A 20814-nucleotide genomic window follows, 5' to 3' on the forward strand; every position below is an offset into this window, starting at 1 on the left:
TAAAAACTTGAAAGACATAGTAACATCAGCAACTCTGAATAATTAATATGTTGCAGACTATGAAAATAGATTCTATACTTTGTTCATTAAATTGATAAACAAGGTTAAGTAGATAAAGAGTATAGAAAAATATAAGTCAGACAGATCATGAGGTGTCGAGCCCCTAATAAAAAGTACAGTATGTTTATAATAAGTGTCACTATGCAATGGCTTGGGCTCCTGACGATGGACATGGCCATGATCAATTAGTTAATTCTAATTGGTCTAAATAGATGTTCGAAACACCTTATGATCTATGGAGTTGGGGTGCTGGGATAGGCTTTGACAACGATTTATTGAAATATCTGGATATAATTAAAAGTGAACTCTGTGAACAATTTCTAACTAGACTTATTGAAATGTGCGAGGAGCACCACAAGAGCATGTTAACCAGCATATCTAACTTGCTTGAGGAGACAGAGCGAATGATAGGTCGTGGAAGTGCAGAAGAAGGCGCTTGTCTAAAAAGGTTGACATTCCTAGTAAAAGAAAAGAAAGAGATATGGAACGAACGATATCTGAGGGCTATTCGAAACATGTCGACATCTAGTACCGAGAAACCGGAAACTGAAGCAAATACTATATCTAAACTCCAGGATGAGTTACGAGAGCTGAGAGGCTTCCTTGAACCATCCCATCGAGGACGAGGCGGACGTCGATTTAATCGTGGAAGGGGGAGGGGAGGAAGAAGATTTCCCTCCGTTTAAGAATTAAACAGTATCGAACAATATTGAAATGACTATGTACATAACTCATAACTTTTACTTTTATCGGAAAATAAATGATTTAACTTAACTGTGTAACTTCAGACAAGTCGTTGGAAGATGATAAAACATTTAACGCGTGCCTATACACTTAGTTAGTGATGTTTTTTGACAAACAGCTGTAAAGTGTGTGAATAAAAGTGTAATATCTTATCAGTTCTTGAGTAACGCTTAATTTGTAGATAATTGATATAGCAGAACACAGGAGGTTAGTTTATCAATGAACCCAATGCAATTATGATAATAAACAAATGTTTACAAATATATCTTTATTTAAAGTTGAGAAATAAAGCTATCAAAGATAATTTTTGGTAATTCGTTCACGTTAAGTGGTCAGAATTAATACATTATAATTAAATGCAACGGTTATAATCGGCTAAAGCAATAGTTCATTGCCAATATGTTTCTTATTTCTGTCAAAATAGATATTAAATGTGAAAAATATCTTTACCGAAAGCTAAAAAGGTTGATTAATTATTTATTGAAATATTAAAGTTATAATACCTATAGAATACAGGGAAAGTAAATGTAAAAACCAATACGTCAGAGTTTAGTGAGTGGAATAAGTTGATAATAAAGTGCTGAGATTTGCAAAACAAAAATGCATGGTTTTTGAGTGTCTGATAAATTAAAAAGTCAAATTGTCAAAATACATCTGGTATACGTGTCAGTTTATAGAGCAATGAATGGTGATTGGTTGCAATGTCTAGAGGGATGTTCTCCTCTTCCCCTTATTTAGTTTCCTAATGAGTAACTGATATCTGATTGGTTGGTGAGTTCATACAGGCTTGATAAAGAATCAATATTACATCAAGAAATGAATTGCACACTGCCTTCTGGCGAATTCCTCCGATCTGTAAGCATGGCTAACAGACACTTTAAGAGAGCGAAAAAAACAAAAAAGGCTATCATGAAAAAGGCCTTCTATCAGAAAAATAGAAAGATAAAGATTCGCTCTCTCAAGAGGAAAAAATCAATTGAAAAAGCACGTGAATATGTTAAAATATTCACCACTGAAAAAATAAAAGAGGATGAGATTTTGTTACTCAGTAAAGGATTAAAATATATACCGTCTCCCTCGACGAAATTTGCAAAATCTAGTATTGCATCAGATTTCAATGAATTTGCAAGAAAACTAAGATGTAAATATCATTTTGACAAGGGTGATATTTTCAAACGTCATCCCTTTTTAACAAATTCCGGATATAAACCGGAACTTGCAAATAATGCCATTGAGACATATATATTCAAAACTAAGGTTGAGATAGATAATATAACAATTAATAAAGCACACGATAATCTCACTACGCTGGAAAGAAAGGCAATTTCTTCCCTCAAACGAAACGAAAAAATAGTTATTCGAAAAGCAGATAAAAATAACACCACAGTGATCTGGGATAAAACAGAATATATAAATGAAGGTCTGAGGCAATTAAGTAGTGCTACTCACTTCATGGAAATTGCAAATTTAAACATAATAGAGACTAACCAAAAAATCAATACTATTATCTTTGAAATGCATAGAAAAGGGGTCATGGATGAAATCACCTTTAAATATCTTTCTGCTAAGAGAGATCTCAAACCAGGAAGGTTGTATCTTCTGCCTAAATTGCACAAACTTGATCCTGAACTAATAGAAAGCGTTCAACAGAATCCTACGCTTTATAAAAATGTCAGAATTCAAGGAAGGCCTATTGTTTCATTATCGGGTACTGTTTTAGAGAGAATAGGGCAGTATTTGGATAAATTCATGCTTCCAGCAGTATTAAAACAAGAAACACATTTAAGGGACTCATTAGAATTTATAAATATTATTGAGAAATTGCAGGTAAAACCTGACGCCTACTTAGTCAGTTTTGACATAAAAGAAATGTACAACAATATGTCCCATGTAGAAATGATTGACGCAGTCAAGCATGCTTGGCCTACGATAATTAAATGTAAACATACGATACTTTTGCCTCCGTTGCGATATATATTGGAACTTCTGAAGATAGTTCTTGAAAATAATGAATTTATGTTCAATGGTAAATTTTATAAAACTTCAACTGGAGTTCCAATGGGAAATAGTTTATCACCTGAAATTACGGATCTGAGAGTTTATGAAGTCTTAAATAGTATTTTAAGGACTTTTCAACATAAACAAAAAATATCAAGTCTCTACAGGTTTAGGGACGATGGCTTTTTTATTTACAATGAAGGTACAGATGTTGAAATATCACAATTCTTTGAACATGCTAATAGACAACATGCACTTCTAAAAGAAACAGGAATCTTAGACCTCACGACATTCCGAAAAAAGACTGAAAATTATCAGTATTTAGAGAGATCCTCATGCCACCCATCCTCTACTTTCAGAGGCATAATTAAAGGAGAAATGCTTCGCTTTAAGAGATGTACGAACGATCCAGTAGATTTGCAAACACAATATGCGTTATTTTCTGAGCGCCTCATTAAAAGGGGATATCCAAAAAATGAAATTAAAACTGTTATGCAGGAAGTGACTGCAAAACAAAGAATAGACACATTAATGATAAAGCCCAAATCTGTATTACAGTCGCCTCCCTTGGTATTCTCCACAGTGTTTTCAAGACAGAAATCACACATAAAGAACAATATCTTAAAACACTGGGATAAACTAAAGGATGACGAAGAGGCAAAACTGTTATTTGATAAAAGACCTCTGTTTGCTTTCCGTAGGCATAAAAACTTGAAAGACATAGTAACATCAGCAACTCTGAATAATTAATATGTTGCAGACTATGAAAATAGATTCTATACTTTGTTCATTAAATTGATAAACAAGGTTAAGTAGATAAAGAGTATAGAAAAATATAAGTCAGACAGATCATGAGGTGTCGAGCCCCTAATAAAAAGTACAGTATTTTTATAATAAGTGTCACTATGCAATGGCTTGGGCTCCTGACGATGGACATGGCCGTGATCAATTAGTTAATTCTAATTGGTCTAAATAGATGTTCGAAACACCTTATGATCTATGGAGTTGGGGTGCTGGGATAGGCTTTGACAACGATTTATTGAAATATTTAACTTCATGTGAATCTAGCTTTAATGTTCATAATCAGGGAAGATATTCCCAGCGTAATATATTCAAAACAATGGAAAACAACACGTTTTATAATTTATTGCGTCCGAAGCACTTTTCTGGATTTACCTTCATCAGGAACGCTCAAAGCCAAACATTTGAAATCCGAAGATGTATAAGTACCGAAAATCGTTGAAGAGCTTTATGTCAAAAATACCTAAAATAGGGCGTATGCGCAGATTTCATTTTTTCATTTGCGCCGATTTTATACTTTTTCCTAATTGGATTTACAGGTAAGTTACAGGTAAGTTCATACTTTTACATTGGCTGAGCACAGAGTATAAAGTCAAATCAAGTGACATTGCAATTGGTAAATGGCTATCCCAATGTTTCGGGTTACCATTCCTTTCCTTAAATGAAATCGATGACTGATGAACACGTTTGACATTGTCTGACGCTCCTTCTGATGACAAATGTCGTACATTCTTAGACAACGTACAAGTACACATTCTATAACGGTCAACCAATTCGTGATGACGTCCATAAAATTAACGAAGGGATGATTTCAACTTCACCATTTGGAACTCTTGGTTTAAAAGCTTCCTTGTGAGAAAATGCGAACTCTAGAAATGCCCCACCGGTACGTATGCCAGACAAAGAAAAGATGGCCTTCGTTATCGACAATTACGCCAAATATAGAAGAGACGAAATCATAAGAAAGCAATATATTAAATGTGTTGCCTATACATACTCGGCAAGAACAGATTTACGATTTGAATGTATTCTGTTTTTATGGATTTGAATGCTGTACATATATTTTTAATTCGTCATTTTAGTATAAACAAAGTGCTTTTATCTTAGGTTTTTACTTCTTGATTTTAGACAGGAGACAACAGTTATATACATGTTATGATTGACAATTCATAACATATGTACAACTGGGCTAACGGAAGAGGTCTTTAATGATAAAACAAAATAAATAACATTACTGGCCATGGAGAGTTGTCTCATTGGCACTCATACTACATCTTCTTATATCATTTCACCTGTGATTTGCCTGATATTTACCTGTAAATAAATCGGCGCAAATGAAAAAAAAAAATCGGCGCAAATGAAAGAATAAATCGGCGCAAATGAAATGCAGATCGGCGCAAATGCAAAACGCCGCTAAAATAATTAGCCAAATTTATCTAAAGCCAACTTTGCCTGAGGGAGTTGAAACCTTAGTTTCATAATAATTTCAAAATTTATAAACAGACAATTTTAGTAAAGTTTGTTAAATCATGTCAGTACCGAAGCACTGACTACTGAGCTGATGATACCCTCGGGGACTGATAGTCCACCAGCAGAGGTATCGACCCAGTGATGTAAAAAATGGAAAACAACACGTTTTATAATTTATTGCGTCCGAAGCGCTTTTCTGGATGTACCTTCATCAGGAATGCTCAAAGCCAAACATTTGAAATCCGAAGATGTATAAGTACCGAAAATCGTTGAAGAGCTTTATGTCAAAAATACCTAAAATAATTAGCCAAATTCATCTAAAGCCAACTTTGCCTGAGGGAGTTGAAACCTTAGTTTCATAATAATTTCAAAATTATAAACAGACAATTTTAGTAAAGTTTGTTAAATCATGTCAGTACCGAAGCACTGACTACTGTGCTGATGATACCCTCGGGGACTGATAGTCCACCAGCAGAGGTATCGACCCAGTGATGAACAATATGGAAAACAACACGTTTTATAATTTATTGCGTCCGAAGCGCTTTTCTGGATTTACCTTCATCAGGAACGCTAAAAGCCAAACATTAGAAATCCGAAGATGTATAAGTACCGAAAATCGTTGAAGATCTTTATGTCAAAAATACCTAAAATAATTAGCTAAATTCATCTAAAGCCAACTTTGCCTGAGGGAGTTGAAACCTTAGTTTCATAATAATTTCAAAATTTATAAACAGACAATTTTAGTAAAGTTTGTTAAATCATGTCAGTACCGAAGCACTGACTACTGAGCTGATGATACCCAAAGTGACAATGAAATATCTGTCATAGTCAAGTTATACAGGTAAACATAAATAAAATACAAATGCAATCAATTTACACAGTTAAGTAAACTCACCAATTCGTGGAAATGAGTTTGTACAATATATAACATCAACAGCTACACTATTTAACTTATGTCCTAGTGTCCTTATCTATTAATATATCATGGATATATGGTCAATGCATAATATCATTATCTGAAATCAATATTACAATTATAAGTACAAGATCATATTAAACAAATAAATCTTTACAAAAAGGTACTATCATTTAAAAACAAACATAATATTATCTGACTTGTTTACATTTAAATATCTACGTCATTATTGACAATACCATACCATAACATAGGTCAAGGTCACTGTTAAAATAAATCAAACTCACCCGTAAGGCAAATACACAAAAGCTCTAAAAACAATCAACTCATATAATCATCTCTCAAACTAAAATCTCACACTTACTTGGACATTAGGGAAACTTACTTTTACCTGTTTATTCGTCTCTCGAGCTCGTTACTTGTGCTTACCATAGTCCCCCAGCCAAGTACACGATATGGTGGAGGATTTTAAAAGATGATAAACTAGTTTAAAGACATTGTTACGGTTTCATGAATTTTGAGGAGACATCAGAATCCGTTTGGTGTATCAATTGGTGAGGACTGCCTCGCAACTTCTAGTATTGTATACCAATTCAGCGAAATATTTAAGGTCGTTTGGTGAGGACTGCCTCGCCATATATTATTGGATCATTATTTGTTTGACTACATCTATAAATACATAAAGGTAGGATTACATAGTATTGGTGAGGGTTGTCTCGCCACGTGGGCCGATCATGTGAAATGAATATAAGTTTTACAGTTCCTTTAAACAGTAATCTTGAAGACGATAATTCTTCCGTTTTAAATGATAGTTTTATTGAGGAAAACGAATTTCCAGACCTTGATCAATCCGAGTCCTCTGTTGTTTCTGCACAAATAAATGATACTGTTCCCACGCCAGGTGGCGAAGGCGAAACTACCCCTCAACCGTTAAACATAGCTACAGTCCCAGATACGCCTGTACCATTACCGTCATTTCCTAAATTGTTAACTATGGACAAATTGGCTAAATGTAGCACATTTTCAGGGTACCCACATGATAATGCTAAGCGGTTTTTAGCAGAATTTGAATCTTATGCATTACTTCACGACTTAGCCGAGCAGGACAAACGCCGAATAGCGGCTTTTCACTTGCATCTGAAGGGACCCGCACTTACATGGTTCAATTATTTAAGCGATGAGTCAAAACAGTCTTGGCAGAATATCAATGTTTTGTTTAAAGAAAAATACATAAACTTTAATTTACATAGCGCCACTGTAATCACGGAAAGCGAATTATTTCAAAGCTTGGTCTTGTCCCCTGGTCAGTCGAGCGAGGATTATTATAGTCAGATACTAGAATTTTTTTTTTGCAAAAGCCAGATCATGAGGTAGTAGCTAAATTTATTAGTGGACTTCCAGATAAGATGTCATGCTTTGTCCGTGCTGGCCAACCGATTGACATTCAAAGTTCTTTAACAGCAGCTAAAATGGCCGAGGCATGTGGCTATCGCCAACATAATGATGTTGTTAATGCAATAAAACATAAGCCGCAACATCAGCATGTGGAACCCCCCGAGAAAGCTTCAGAGCTAAGCGAAATGAAGGAGCAAATAAAGTTGCTTACAGATCTTGTTACTAAAATGAATACTGGTCAGCAATCAAATACACGTAATGAAATGCCCCCAAGCAATGTCCTTCCCCGTCAGTCCAGGTTTGATAACGCAGAATGCAGAAAATGTAAAGGGTTGGGTCATTTTCAACGAGTGTGCAACTGAAACAGTGCCGGTCCGTCACAGCGGTCAGCCGAACGCTCAATGTCAGCTATGTCATCAGTTTGGACACACCGCAGCCTTTTGTTTTACAATTAGTAATATAGTTCAGGGAAACCAAATGAACCCGGCCGACAGGCACAGCCGTCCGGGGTTTCCACAGTAAGTGCCGGCGTGACTGCTAATTCTCAATTTTTGTATATGCAAGTCGTTTTTGATCAGTTGAATGTAGCTGCACTTATAGATACAGGTAGCTCCATCAATGTTATTTCAAAGAACCTTTTTGATTCAATTTCTGATAAACTAAAAATTTCATTTGAACAATTATCCGATCCTGAAATTAGACTAGCTAATAACGAAAAGATTAAAGTGTTCGGAACAGCGAAATTAAAAGCTATTATTCATGACCAGGAGCAAATTATTGATATTTATATTCTCCCAACTGTTTCGCATCCGCTAATTTTGGGGACTGAATATTTACGGACTAATAAAGTATTGTCAGACTTCGGTGATTTTTCTTATGGTGTAAAGAACATACATGTGCAGACTACAAAGAAAATTTTTATTGAGCCAAATACTGAGCTTTTGACGTATGGCAAAGTGCCAAATTTGTGTAATGGTAGGTTTGCAAGGGGTGTGTTCGAATAGTCAATTTGCGGTACATCAGGGACTTATGATAGCGAAATCGCCTGTTGTTGTACCACCTAATCACAGGGTTCCTATAAAGATATTGAATGCAAGTAACGTTCGTATAACACTGCCCAAAGGCAAAAATATTAAAGAATTTACTGTTTTATCAAATGATAATTCATATGTTAGAATGAGTGACAATACAGAAAGTTTAAAAGTACAAAATATAGAACTTGTGGCTGAAAGCATTGATATTGTTGAAGGAATGGACATTCCTTTCAACCCGAGTAAATCAGTAGATTCAAGTGTGAATATGGTTGTCGAATTTTGCAAAGAATTTCATTTATCCGAAGATTTGACTGAACCACAACTGCTACAACTACAGCGATGTCTCTATGAAAATCGAGATTGTTTGTCACGAAAGATAATCCAGATCTCGGATTTACATCTCTTATTGAACATAAAATCAATCTCAAACCAAATGCGGTATCGAAACATCAGAATCCATATAGGTTACCCCCCTATAAGCGTGAAATATTACGGGAACAGTTGGACGATTTACTAAGACAAGGTATCATTACACCCGTTAGTGAATCAGAAGAATTACCAATCACCAGCCCCGTCGTTTTAGTAACAAAGCGCAGTGCAAATGCCGATAAAAAGGAATCGCAAAATTTTAGGTTCTGCTGCGATTTTCGTCATTTGAACGCTCAAACAGAGGATTTCAAGTACGTTATTCCAAATTTACAAGAATTAACTGAATCTATGTCCGATTTAGTACCAAATTTTATAACATCAATTGATCTCTCCAGTGGATTTTTCCAAATGGGAATATAACCCGACTCAACTCGTTACACGGCTTTTAACACTTCCTTCGGCACATACAAATTTCAGAGATTACCGATGGGTCTGAAAACTGCCCCTAATACTTTTCAGCTTTTAATGGACAAGGTGCTCCATGGATTAAAATTTAAAACATGTCTTTGTTACTTGGATGACGTTCTGCTCTGCTCGGAATCATTTGAGAAACACTTAAACGACTTGAACGAGATTTTCGAGAGATTTCGATCAGCAGGTTTAAAGTTAGGTAAAAAGAAGTGTTACTTTGCAAACCAGAAGTGCGTTTTTCTTGGTCATGAGCTATCAAAGGACGGTATACGCCCTCCCAAGGACCGTATTCAGGCTATCACAGATTACCCGGAACCGAAAAATGTTAAACAGCTCCGTCGTCTTATCGGCATGTTCAACTGGTTTAGGAAATTCATTCCAAATTTTAGTGCCCTGATTTACCCACTTAATAGACTTTTGCAGAAAAATCAACGTTTTGAATGGAAATCTGAGCAAAGAATGGCATTGAATGATTTAAAAACACGTCTCGTTAATTCTGAAATTTTAAGTTTTCCGTCTTTGCCTACCTTTTCGATTGGCAGTGGATACGTCTTCTCGAGGCATTGGATATATGCTTTACCAAAAAGATTCACAAATTAATAAACCGAAAATAATCCGCATTGGTTCAAAATCTCTAAAGCCTTGGCAACAATCATATGGACCGACAAAGTTGGAACTCTTAGGCATGGTGACAAGCGTACTAGATTGTGCCGATTATTTAAGGGGTGTTAAATTCATAGTCGAATGTGACCACCAGGCGCTTCAACCTCTTTTTCAGAAACAATTCAAAGGGGCCATATATGAAAGATGGCTTGCCGTTTTACAACTATTTTCATTCGTAATTAAGTACAAACCTGCTGAGCAGATGCAGGTTGCGGACGCTTTGTCTCGTTGTGAAAACCCACATAGTTTACAAGCTGAAAGTCCAACGGAAGAAGATCCTTATTTCCCGTATATAACTGATGAAGTCGGAGAAATTGAATTACCAGGGGGTCAAGACTTTGCGGAATTATTTAAACATCAGAAATCTACGTCTAATGATATGTCCGACAACGATATTGTACATACTGGAAAGGAAATACCGATAGTTCAAGTATTATTTTGCGACAAAAATCAGGACCCGTATGACGCCGATACTGATGAGCCTACGGCTAGGGAAAACAGAAAGAACGTTACGAGGAAACGAAATATCAAAAATAAGCCTGGAAGTGACAGTGCTAAAAGTGTAAATTCTGCGGAGTCAACAAATGAGGAAAAAACTTACGATAAGAATCATATTGATTTGTGTAATGGGGTAAAGTACATGGCAAAAGTCAAAAATGAACAACGAAATGATTTTGAATATAAACATATTATTGCTTATTTGGAAGACAACCAACTCCCTCTGTCTCAAAAATATGCACGGCGCATACTACTAGAAGCTCCGGGTTATATATTGATAAGTGATGTACTGTATCGTAATAGAAAAGCTAAATCCGATCGAAATAAGAGCAAGTCCGCCTATCAGTTAGCTGTTCCTAACAAAATGATCGATATGATATTATTTATGGTTCATGATTCGCCGCTAGGTGGTCATAGCGGTATTCAAAATACACTTGATCGTTTGAGAGATGATTTTTATTTTCCTAGGATGGGGGAAATTGTCACAGATTATGTTGCTTCATGTCATGACTGTCAATCCAGAAAAGTTACGAATCTAAAAACAAAGGCAAAGATTGTTCCGTATCGTACACCAAGTGAGCCATTTCAGGTATGGCAAGTTGATTTGTTTGGGCCGCTCAAAACATCTCCGAACGGAAACCAATATTTATTTACTGCAAGCGATATGTTCTCAAAATATCTATTTGTATTGCCTATTCGGAATAAGGATATGCTTTCTGTTTCAAATGCAGTATTTAGTCTAGTATCTCAATTTGGAGTATGTGAAACACTGATTTCAGACCAAGGTTCTGAGTTTATAGGAAGTTGTACACAAGAAGTATGTAAAATGTTTGGTGTTCATCAGGATTTTATACCGGGTTTTATGCATCATTGTCTCGGGCTATGCGAAAGAACGCACAGAACACTAGCGGAACGCATTACCCCATATATAGAAAAATGGAAAGAATGGGAATTCATATTACCCGCTGTTTTGTTTTCAATCAATGCGTCAATCAATCAAAGTACAAAGTATTCCCGTTTTGAAGTTTTATACGGCAAGAGACCAGCTTTCCCGTTATCGGCATTTCCGTCAACAGATTTAAATAATATACCCGCCGATACAAAATCCTACATTGTGGCACAACAGAAGCGTCTCGACACAATTCGAACTTCAGTGAAAGAACATTCTATTAAGGCACAAGATAGGATGGAAAAAGCGACAAATGCAAAAACAAATGAATTGGAATTATCAGTTGGCGACTACGTATATTTGCAAATTGACCAACAAGGACAAGGCAGAAAATTCACATAAACATACGATGGTCCATTTGTAGTCACGAACATACCGAGTGAACATTTAATTCTTTTGCGGGATCCAAACGGAAAACGTAAATTCAAACAACCAGTACACATCAATCGATTAAAACTTACCAATATCCGGGAACCTAACCCTAAACCCTATTTTCGAAGGGACCGCACATCTAGCTCATCTCACAGTACGACAGAAGCTGAAGTGTCTCAGTCTGATAATTTGTCAGGATCACAAGGCAACGATAGTCCAGATGAACTTAATCCGCAGCATGTAAATGAACTTGGACGTTCTTCTCGAAAAATTCGTTTACCTGCACGATATCAAGATTCTGATTTTACAAATTTAGATTCTGTTGCGTCGGAAACAGACAATGGTGGCGTTTTTAAAGTAAAACGTATTTTGGCGAAAAAGCGAAATAAGGGAGGATTCCTATATCTCGTGCAAAAAGTTGGTGAACCCGCCGAAAATGCCGAGTGGTTTACAGGTTCATATTTACCACCGAAAGCTCAGGAACTCATGATTAAACGACCACCTCCTTTACTTGAATGAGGACTATGTAGTCAACATATGTTAGATTGCGCTATGTGTAAATAATTTGTATCAAAGATCTATTCCCATTTAAATTTACTGTATTTTGGTGATAATTGTATCGCCAATGAAATAATAGGTGTTATATTATGCTGATGTACAGTCGGAGAGAAAATACCGTTGTTATAAGACATTAGTTTCCTTTTTGTTTGGTGATAATTGTATCGCCAATGAAATAATAAGTGTTATATTATGCTGATGTACAGTCGGAGAGAAAATCCCGTTGTTACAAGACATTGGTTTCCTTTTTGTTTGGTGATAATTGTATCGCCAATAATTTAATGAGTGCTCAATTATACTGGTGTACATTTTAGAATGAAAATTCCGTTGTAATAAGACTTTAGTTTCCGTTTTTGTTTGGTGATAATTGTATCGCCTATATTATATGTTAAATTAGAATGGATTATAGTCGGAGAGAAAATCCCGTCGTTAAAACATTAGTTTTAGTTTTATTGGTAATGATTGCATCTTCACGATTTATACATGAAGACTGCGTTTAGAAAAAACTACCATTATGCCGATATTGTATTACGGTATGCTAACTTAATTTAAAGTCAACCAAATTTACTTGCATTTAAGACATATATTGTGGAATATAAAATTGTGCTTGGTACTTAAGTTCATGTGCGAGTTAGACATAAAATGTACTGTTTCATATGAAAATGTTGATCTTGTATGTGTGTGTGATTGTGAGTGATGCGTGCGTGTCTGGTTGTAAGCTTTTGTAGTTTGATATTTTCATTTGAAGTCAATTTAAGAGTATAGATCTCTACTAATTTCACAAAGATAGGAACGCAAAGTTACCATTGCAAAATATACAATATCATGAGTATTGACACATCAATTTTATTATTATCCATTGACATGTTATGCAATAATAGCAAGAAATGGTATGAAATTAATATCTCAGAGTATACTAGAGTATGAAAGTAGAAATATATAATGAATTAAGGGAGAAAGCAGTCTTTTAAATTATATTGTAATGTGTTCGGCACTTCCGATAACCAGACAAAATTTTCGAAATTTTATAATTTGGGGCGGGGATGTTATATTCCTATTTTGGGTATTCTGGTTATCGGGACTGCCTCACACAATTTATACTATTATGTCAGAAAATGTGGAACATGTTTTAGCTATTATCATTACGTGGAGTTGTCGTCTGCCAATGCAGTAGCATGGAGATGTAATAAAAATTAAATCGAAGAACAGTTTATTCGTCTCTCGTTACTTGTGCTTACCATAGTCCCCCAGCCAAGTACACGATAGCATGTTAATAAAATATCATAATCAGGATTCATACTTCATCCATCTGTCAGAACAAAGGCTCTCAATGTAAATAAATGTAACTTACCAAAATATGCTTTATTAATGGTTCCTGACTGAATATAAGTGTATCCAATATCACTAAATGTTTCAATCCTTATACGAAAAGTAACTACAAAGACTGGATACCAAATAATTAAACTATTTAAACTTTTGTAAACAAAGACCAACATTGACCAACATATGGTGTGAGAGGACCACTAAATAAATGGTTAGAAATGTTTCTAACTCAGAGAAGGATGAAGGTTGTCATTGATGGAGAGGAATCTGAAGAAGCTACAGTGGACTCAGGAGTGCCACAAGGAACCGTACTCGGCCCCCTTCTCTTCCTCTGTCATATCAATGATCTCCCAGACTCAGTAAAATCAACTGTTAGACTTTTTGCTGATGATTGTCTGCTGTACAGAAATATAAAAACACAACGGGACCACACACTGTTACAACAAGATCTGGTTAGCCTAGAAAAATGGGCCAAAGACTGGGGTATGCGCTTCAATGCAAAGAAATGTTACATCCTGAGCATTAAGAACAAAAGCCAGAAGTTCTATACCCTTGATGGACACATACTCCAACAAGTAAAACACAATCCATACCTAGGACTACAGATATCGGACGATCTGAAATGGACCACCCACATTTCAAATGTAACTAAGAAAGCAAATTCTACACTAGGCTTTCTTAGACGAAATCTAAGATTCTGCCCAAAAGACTGCAAGAAAACAGCATACATTTCATTGGTGAGATCTACGATGGAATACGGGGCAATTGTATGGGACCCTTATACATCAAACAACATCAACCAATTAGAAAGAATACAAAAAAGAGCAGCTCGATTCATCACAGGGGACTATAAATCAAGAGAAGAAGGATCGGTCACCAAAATGCTAACAGTACTGGAACTTGAAAACCTACAATCCAGAAGAACAAGCCAAAGACTGGTATTTCTGTACAAAGTGGTTGAGGGTTTGGTCCCAGCTATCAAACCTGACGAATTTTTGGTAAAAAGCAAAACCAAAAGAACAATCAAACCGACACGCTTTGTAGACTTTGAGAGCACAAACATAGTGAACAACTCAGTTAAAAACAACTCAAAGGCAATTGAAACTACAAACTGTAAAACTGAGCAATTTAAAAACTCATTCTTTGTCAAGACTGTGATTCACTGGAACCAACTGGAAGAAGAAATAGTGTGCGCCAAATCAGTTGAGAGCTTCAAAACAGCTCTACAACGCCGACAATAGGCGCTCTCTCTCCCGTCGAGTAAAAGCCAGTATTGGTATCTTCGACGTAACGATACAGATACAGACAGATTGACCAGCCATTTAACTTGAATTCCCTCTATATAATATCACAAGACCACCAATGACCAATAAAATAAGACCTAATCACAAGTAGATTGCAAACGAATCACCTACTTCAATAAATAATCTGCAAGAGATATTTAGAATTAGTACATATAATATAATCAATGCATCCAAGGTAAATGGCAGAAAATCCACTCTACCACATATATTATCTTTGCATATAACATATAAATGGTTCAAGGCCGTGACCACTTGACATATTATTTGGGCTGCCTTATTGACGCATACCCTTCTGTATTTTTAAGAAAAGAAAAGGTTACCTTCTATTTTTACATCTTGCGCTCGTTTTATTATTATTTACTTCATAGCTTAATATTGTGTATTATTGTAGCACAGAGCTGGTCAGGAGTTTACAGAAATTACGCTGAATGAAACAGACGGGGATAGAACACATACTATTGAAGACGATTGATTATCTCCCTTTGGTACATGTATACTCCTCCATGTTTTGTTTTACTATTGTTGATTATTAACAAAATCAAGTCTATATCCTGTGAGATATTATAATACGTAATTAACGAAAATTATTTAACAATGTGTCCAGAAGGCTGTCACCTGTTAATATGCTAACAAACTCCGAACTTATGTTGATTTAAGGCAACATTTGGTAAAACTGTGATAGGGAAAAATGCACCATCACTTTTCTTATAGATCCTTTACATATTTTTACTATAGTTTTAATAGAAATGAGTTTTGATTTATTTTATAAATAAAAGAATTTCACTGTCGTCATGTCACCCAACATTTATAAGTTAATTTTAAAAGAGATTATATAAAATACCAGAATTTGACAAAGAATTAAAATAGCTATTATTTGACATTTTTCTACAAAAGATTTACAAAAGCTATAAATTAGAGTCTAATATTTATCTATTAGCGATAGCAAATATTATGTAACCTTTAACAATATGTTGGATTAGCATGTCCGGATTAAGACCACGCTATCGTAGATTTGAGCTCTTAGGTGACATGGGGCCAGTGACAGGGTTTATGAGATATTTTACTTTGTGGTTGAGGGTTTGGTCCCAGCTATCAAACCTGACGAATTTTTGGTAAAAAGCAAAACCAAAAGAACAATCAAACCGACACGCTTTGTAGACTTTGAGAGCACAAACATAGTGAACAACTCAGTTAAAAACAACTCAAAGGCAATTGAAACTACAAACTGTAAAACTGAGCAATTTAAAAACTCATTCTTTGTCAAGACTGTGATTCACTGGAACCAACTGGAAGAAGAAATAGTGTGCGCCAAATCAGTTGAGAGCTTCAAAACAGCTCTACAACGCCGACAATAGGCGCTCTCTCTCCCGTCGAGTAAAAGCCAGTATTGGTATCTTCGACGTAACGATACAGATACAGACAGATTGACCAGCCATTTAACTTGAATTCCCTCTATATAATATCACAAGACCACCAATGACCAATAAAATAAGACCTAATCACAAGTAGATTGCAAACGAATCACCTACTTCAATAAATAATCTGCAAGAGATATTTAGAATTAGTACATATAATATAATCAATGCATCCAAGGTAAATGGCAGAAAATCCACTCTACCACATATATTATCTTTGCATATAACATATAAATGGTTCAAGGCCGTGACCACTTGACATATTATTTGGGCTGCCTTATTGACGCATACCCTTCTGTATTTTTAAGAAAAGAAAAGGTTACCTTCTATTTTTACATCTTGCGCTCGTTTTATTATTATTTACTTCATAGCTTAATATTGTGTATTATTGTAGCACAGAGCTGGTCAGGAGTTTACAGAAATTACGCTGAATGAAACAGACGGGGATAGAACACATACTATTGAAGACGATTGATTATCTCCCTTTGGTACATGTATACTCCTCCATGTTTTGTTTTACTATTGTTGATTATTAACAAAATCAAGTCTATATCCTGTGAGATATTATAATACGTAATTAACGAAAATTATTTAACAATGTGTCCAGAAGGCTGTCACCTGTGATTATGCTAACAAACTCCGAACTTATGTTGATTTAAGGCAACATTTGGTAAAACTGTGATAGGGAAAAATGCACCATCACTTTTCTTATAGATCCTTTACATATTTTTACTATAGTTTTAATAGAAATGAGTTTTGATTTATTTTATAAATAAAAGAATTTCACTGTCGTCATGTCACCCAACATTTATAAGTTAATTTTAAAAGAGATTATATAAAATACCAGAATTTGACAAAGAATTAAAATAGCTATTATTTGACATTTTTCTACAAAAGATTTACAAAAGCTATAAATTAGAGTCTAATATTTATCTATTAGCGATAGCAAATATTATGTAACCTTTAACAATATGTTGGATTAGCATGTCCGGATTAAGACCACGCTATCGTAGATTTGAGCTCTTAGGTGACATGGGGCCAGTGACAGGGTTTATGAGATATTTTACTTTGTGTACATAGTTATTTTACCTTAATTGGGCCTCTCCTGGGAATGAAACAAAACTTGTATTTTATGAAATTGTGGTCACTTGAATATTGACCAGCAATTAATAAAGATCTATTATTTTACAAAGAATTGGTTTTTCATTCCAGGTGAGTGTCACTTTATGTTTTATAAGTTGATATTTTTAAATGAATATTTTCATGTTTTATGCATTGATATTTTAAATGATTATTTTCTACATGTTAAGATATTATAAACTAAAAAGGGTATAGTTGCATTCGTAACAGCTTAATTGAAGTTAAAAGTTTTTTTACATTTACAGAATTTTCTAATGTAAATAGTTATTTTTAGAGACAAAGTCTTAAAGTTTTCTATTATTGAATTTATCATTTTTATCATTCTTTTTAATAACGATCTAATTGTAATGTGTAAATAAAGCGACTTTGTACATATTTTGATAGTTCTTAATGTTTAAGTATTGGAAAGACAAGACTTACTTATATTAGTCATTTGCTTTATCGTGTAAATATTATTAAGCGTTGGTATTTTTATTGAGTTATTTAGTTGTTATATTGAATATGATCATAAAGCGCAAGTAGTCATAGTACGTTTCATTCTATTATTTATTTTAATTAACATAGCGGTATTAAGCTATGTCTAAAAGAGTTATCTCCCATTTTTAAGAATAAAGTAAACAGCGTCAAATGCAAAATGATTGAGAATGTGTATTTTATTTACTATTAAGGCTAAAAGGTAACAACCAGAGTTGTGTATATTGTTTTAATAATTTAGACAGTTTAAGTATGCGTTTGAATCATGTATAAATGTTTGTTTTAAAGTCAGAACGAGAAATGAAAATAAAGCACATTTCTCTCTTTGTTTCCATATGCATTTTTATGGTCCAGATTCCATTGTTGTTTATTATTATCATGTTTTTATATTCTTGTGTTTAACGTAATAATGTTCTGTTTACGCATCAATTTAACCTTGTTTTAAAGTGAATAATTTGGTTACCATAGCAACACTTTATTAAAATTCAAAAAGAGGCCCTTGTCTCATGTTGACATTATTTGGCATCAGCACATTAATTTAATTGAGCTAGTTAGCTCCCCCATTTTATCTTTATTGTTTTATAATGCGAATATATATTTTCCATCGTTATATTATTCTGCATTCAATTTAAATGACTATTGTTTATTTCAATTATATATGTATTTATTTATTTCATTCTGCTTTGCATGTGCTTATGTTTCAGTTTTAGTGCTTTGCTTGCATGTGCTATGCTTTTTATTTATGAACTTTTTACTTGCAATATAGCTATCATAATTTGTATGTCTCATATGTGTGTTTTATGTATCTTAATATGTGTGTTGTTATTGTTATTAATGTCGGCAAAAAGCTCTACAGAGCTTATGTTTGTATTTAATGTAACCCGACTTGAAATAAAATTTCTTATCTTATCTTATCTTATGAACTTATTATGTATTGTTTATCATGTATGCACTTGAACATTGACCAGCAATTAATAAAGATCTATTATTTAACAAAGAATTGGTTTTTCATTCCAGCAATTATAGCCAAATACCATCAAACCAACAAAAACGAACTATTCCACGTTCACAAAACTAGGTTCGCATTACTCAGTCCTTCTGTTACTATAGCTTAAAAAGACTGTTTGGTTTTTATCACGGTCTTGCATTTGTCATTTTTTTTCAAGAACGACGAGGAATTTGTTCGTTCTCAGTTTTAGTCATTTTGTTTCCATAGGATATACGCATTTTTTTTTTTAAATAATTGCGAAGAATCACCATTATGCTGAAAGGTAACACATGGTTTCAAAGGCTCACGTTTTTCAGCAGCTTTACTTTTAATAACCAGTTTTGGCCTTAAATTAAATGTTAATTTTAGATTTTCATAAGATCGCATTCTCAATTCCTTTAGAGAGAAAAATAATCGTACTGATAAAAAATACAAAGTAATGTACCAAAGACGTTTGTAATCTGAGAAAAATCCGAGGTATCATAACGTCTGTTTTCGTAAACATGGTGAAGAAGATGACGCAATTACCACTTTATTCCCAAACTTTTTTTCCTGTAATAGGCTTGAGTGTCAGGACAGGGAGTTCGTCAACCGTGACAAATTAGTTGAATATGTTTTCTTTGTAAAAGTTAAACATTTTTTCCAAGTAGAAAGTATTTTATTTATTGATACGGTTGTTAACGAGAGTACCACGTTTCCGCTTATTTTCGAAAGTTGCTATTTTTACTTTACTTTATTTAAATTTAATACGATTGCATAAAATGTATTGCTGCTCACTTATATGTCATTTTGTCTCTGGAGGAGAGTTACATCATTGACAGTTATATCACATCTTCTTATGTTTATACATATAACATTTTCCCGCAATTAACCTGGTAGATTTAAATGGAGATGATATGGTTGTACATTGAGGTTATCTAATTCTATGAGAAAATCATAACATTGTTTCTAGAAAATGACTTGAGATATTTTAGACTATGCTAATTGACCATCGTGAGTACCTCTTAAGACTGCCACTAGTCATAACATATACAAAGATAGGAATAGTTGATCGTGATTATAATTTTTATGTGTATTTGATTACCCGTCAAGGATTTAACAATATAAATCATCATTTTTCCTGTATATGAATCATTTTTTGTGGGCCGAGTAAGTCGGAAAGAAAAAGAATCTGTCTGGTGGCTCCATTGTTTCACTTTTTAATGTTGACATCCTTATTTTTCCTATAACGCGATTATGAGAGGTCAAGTAAGGGTTATATAAATACGAATTAAAATAAGGTTTAATTAAGTTATTGATTTGCAAGTTAATAATACATTTGCGATAGTTTTTTTTATCTTATTTTGACAAAACTGACTGCTAAGAGCGAAATAGGATTTCAATATTTAGCTTTTTTATAACTAATTGATGAACAAACGAAATCATATATCATGTTCTATTCTAAATGGTCATAATGCACCTATACTTTAAGCATTAGTCTTAAATGTAATGTCTTGGGACCGTTTGACATACTAAATTATAATCCTGGTGCCTTTGATAACTATTTACACCACTGGGTCGATGCCACTGCTGATGGACGTTTCGTCCCCGAGGGTTAAACCAGCCCAGTAGTCAACACTTGGGTGTTGACACGAATATCAATAATGTGGTCATGTTTATAAATTTCCAGATTACAAAACTTGGAATTTTCGAAAAACTAAGGATTTTCTTATCCCAGGCATAGATTACCTTAGCCGTATTTGGCACAACTTTTTGGGGGAATTTCGGATCCTAAATGCTCTTCAACTTTGTACTTGTTTGGCTTTAAAAATATTTTGATATTCGCGTCACTGATGAGTCTTATGTAGAGGAAACGCGCGTCTTGCGTACTCA

General features: G+C 34.4%; 1 protein-coding gene across 1 annotated transcript in view; it reads left to right on the top strand.

Annotated features, from left to right (window-relative positions):
- The window catches only part of LOC139480878 (limbic system-associated membrane protein-like), a 76398-nt gene extending 60404 nt beyond the window's left edge, over nt 1-15994 (top strand). The window contains exon 9 of the mRNA XM_071263804.1: nt 15317-15994. Coding sequence (XP_071119905.1) covers nt 15317-15397 — 81 coding nt within the window. The 3' untranslated portion in view covers nt 15398-15994. The remainder of the gene's footprint in view (nt 1-15316) is intronic.
- Nucleotides 15995-20814: the final 4820 nt, after the last annotated feature.

This window comes from Mytilus edulis, chromosome 7 (genome assembly GCF_963676685.1).
Source record: "Mytilus edulis chromosome 7, xbMytEdul2.2, whole genome shotgun sequence".
NCBI classification, from domain to species: domain Eukaryota; kingdom Metazoa; phylum Mollusca; class Bivalvia; order Mytilida; family Mytilidae; genus Mytilus; species Mytilus edulis.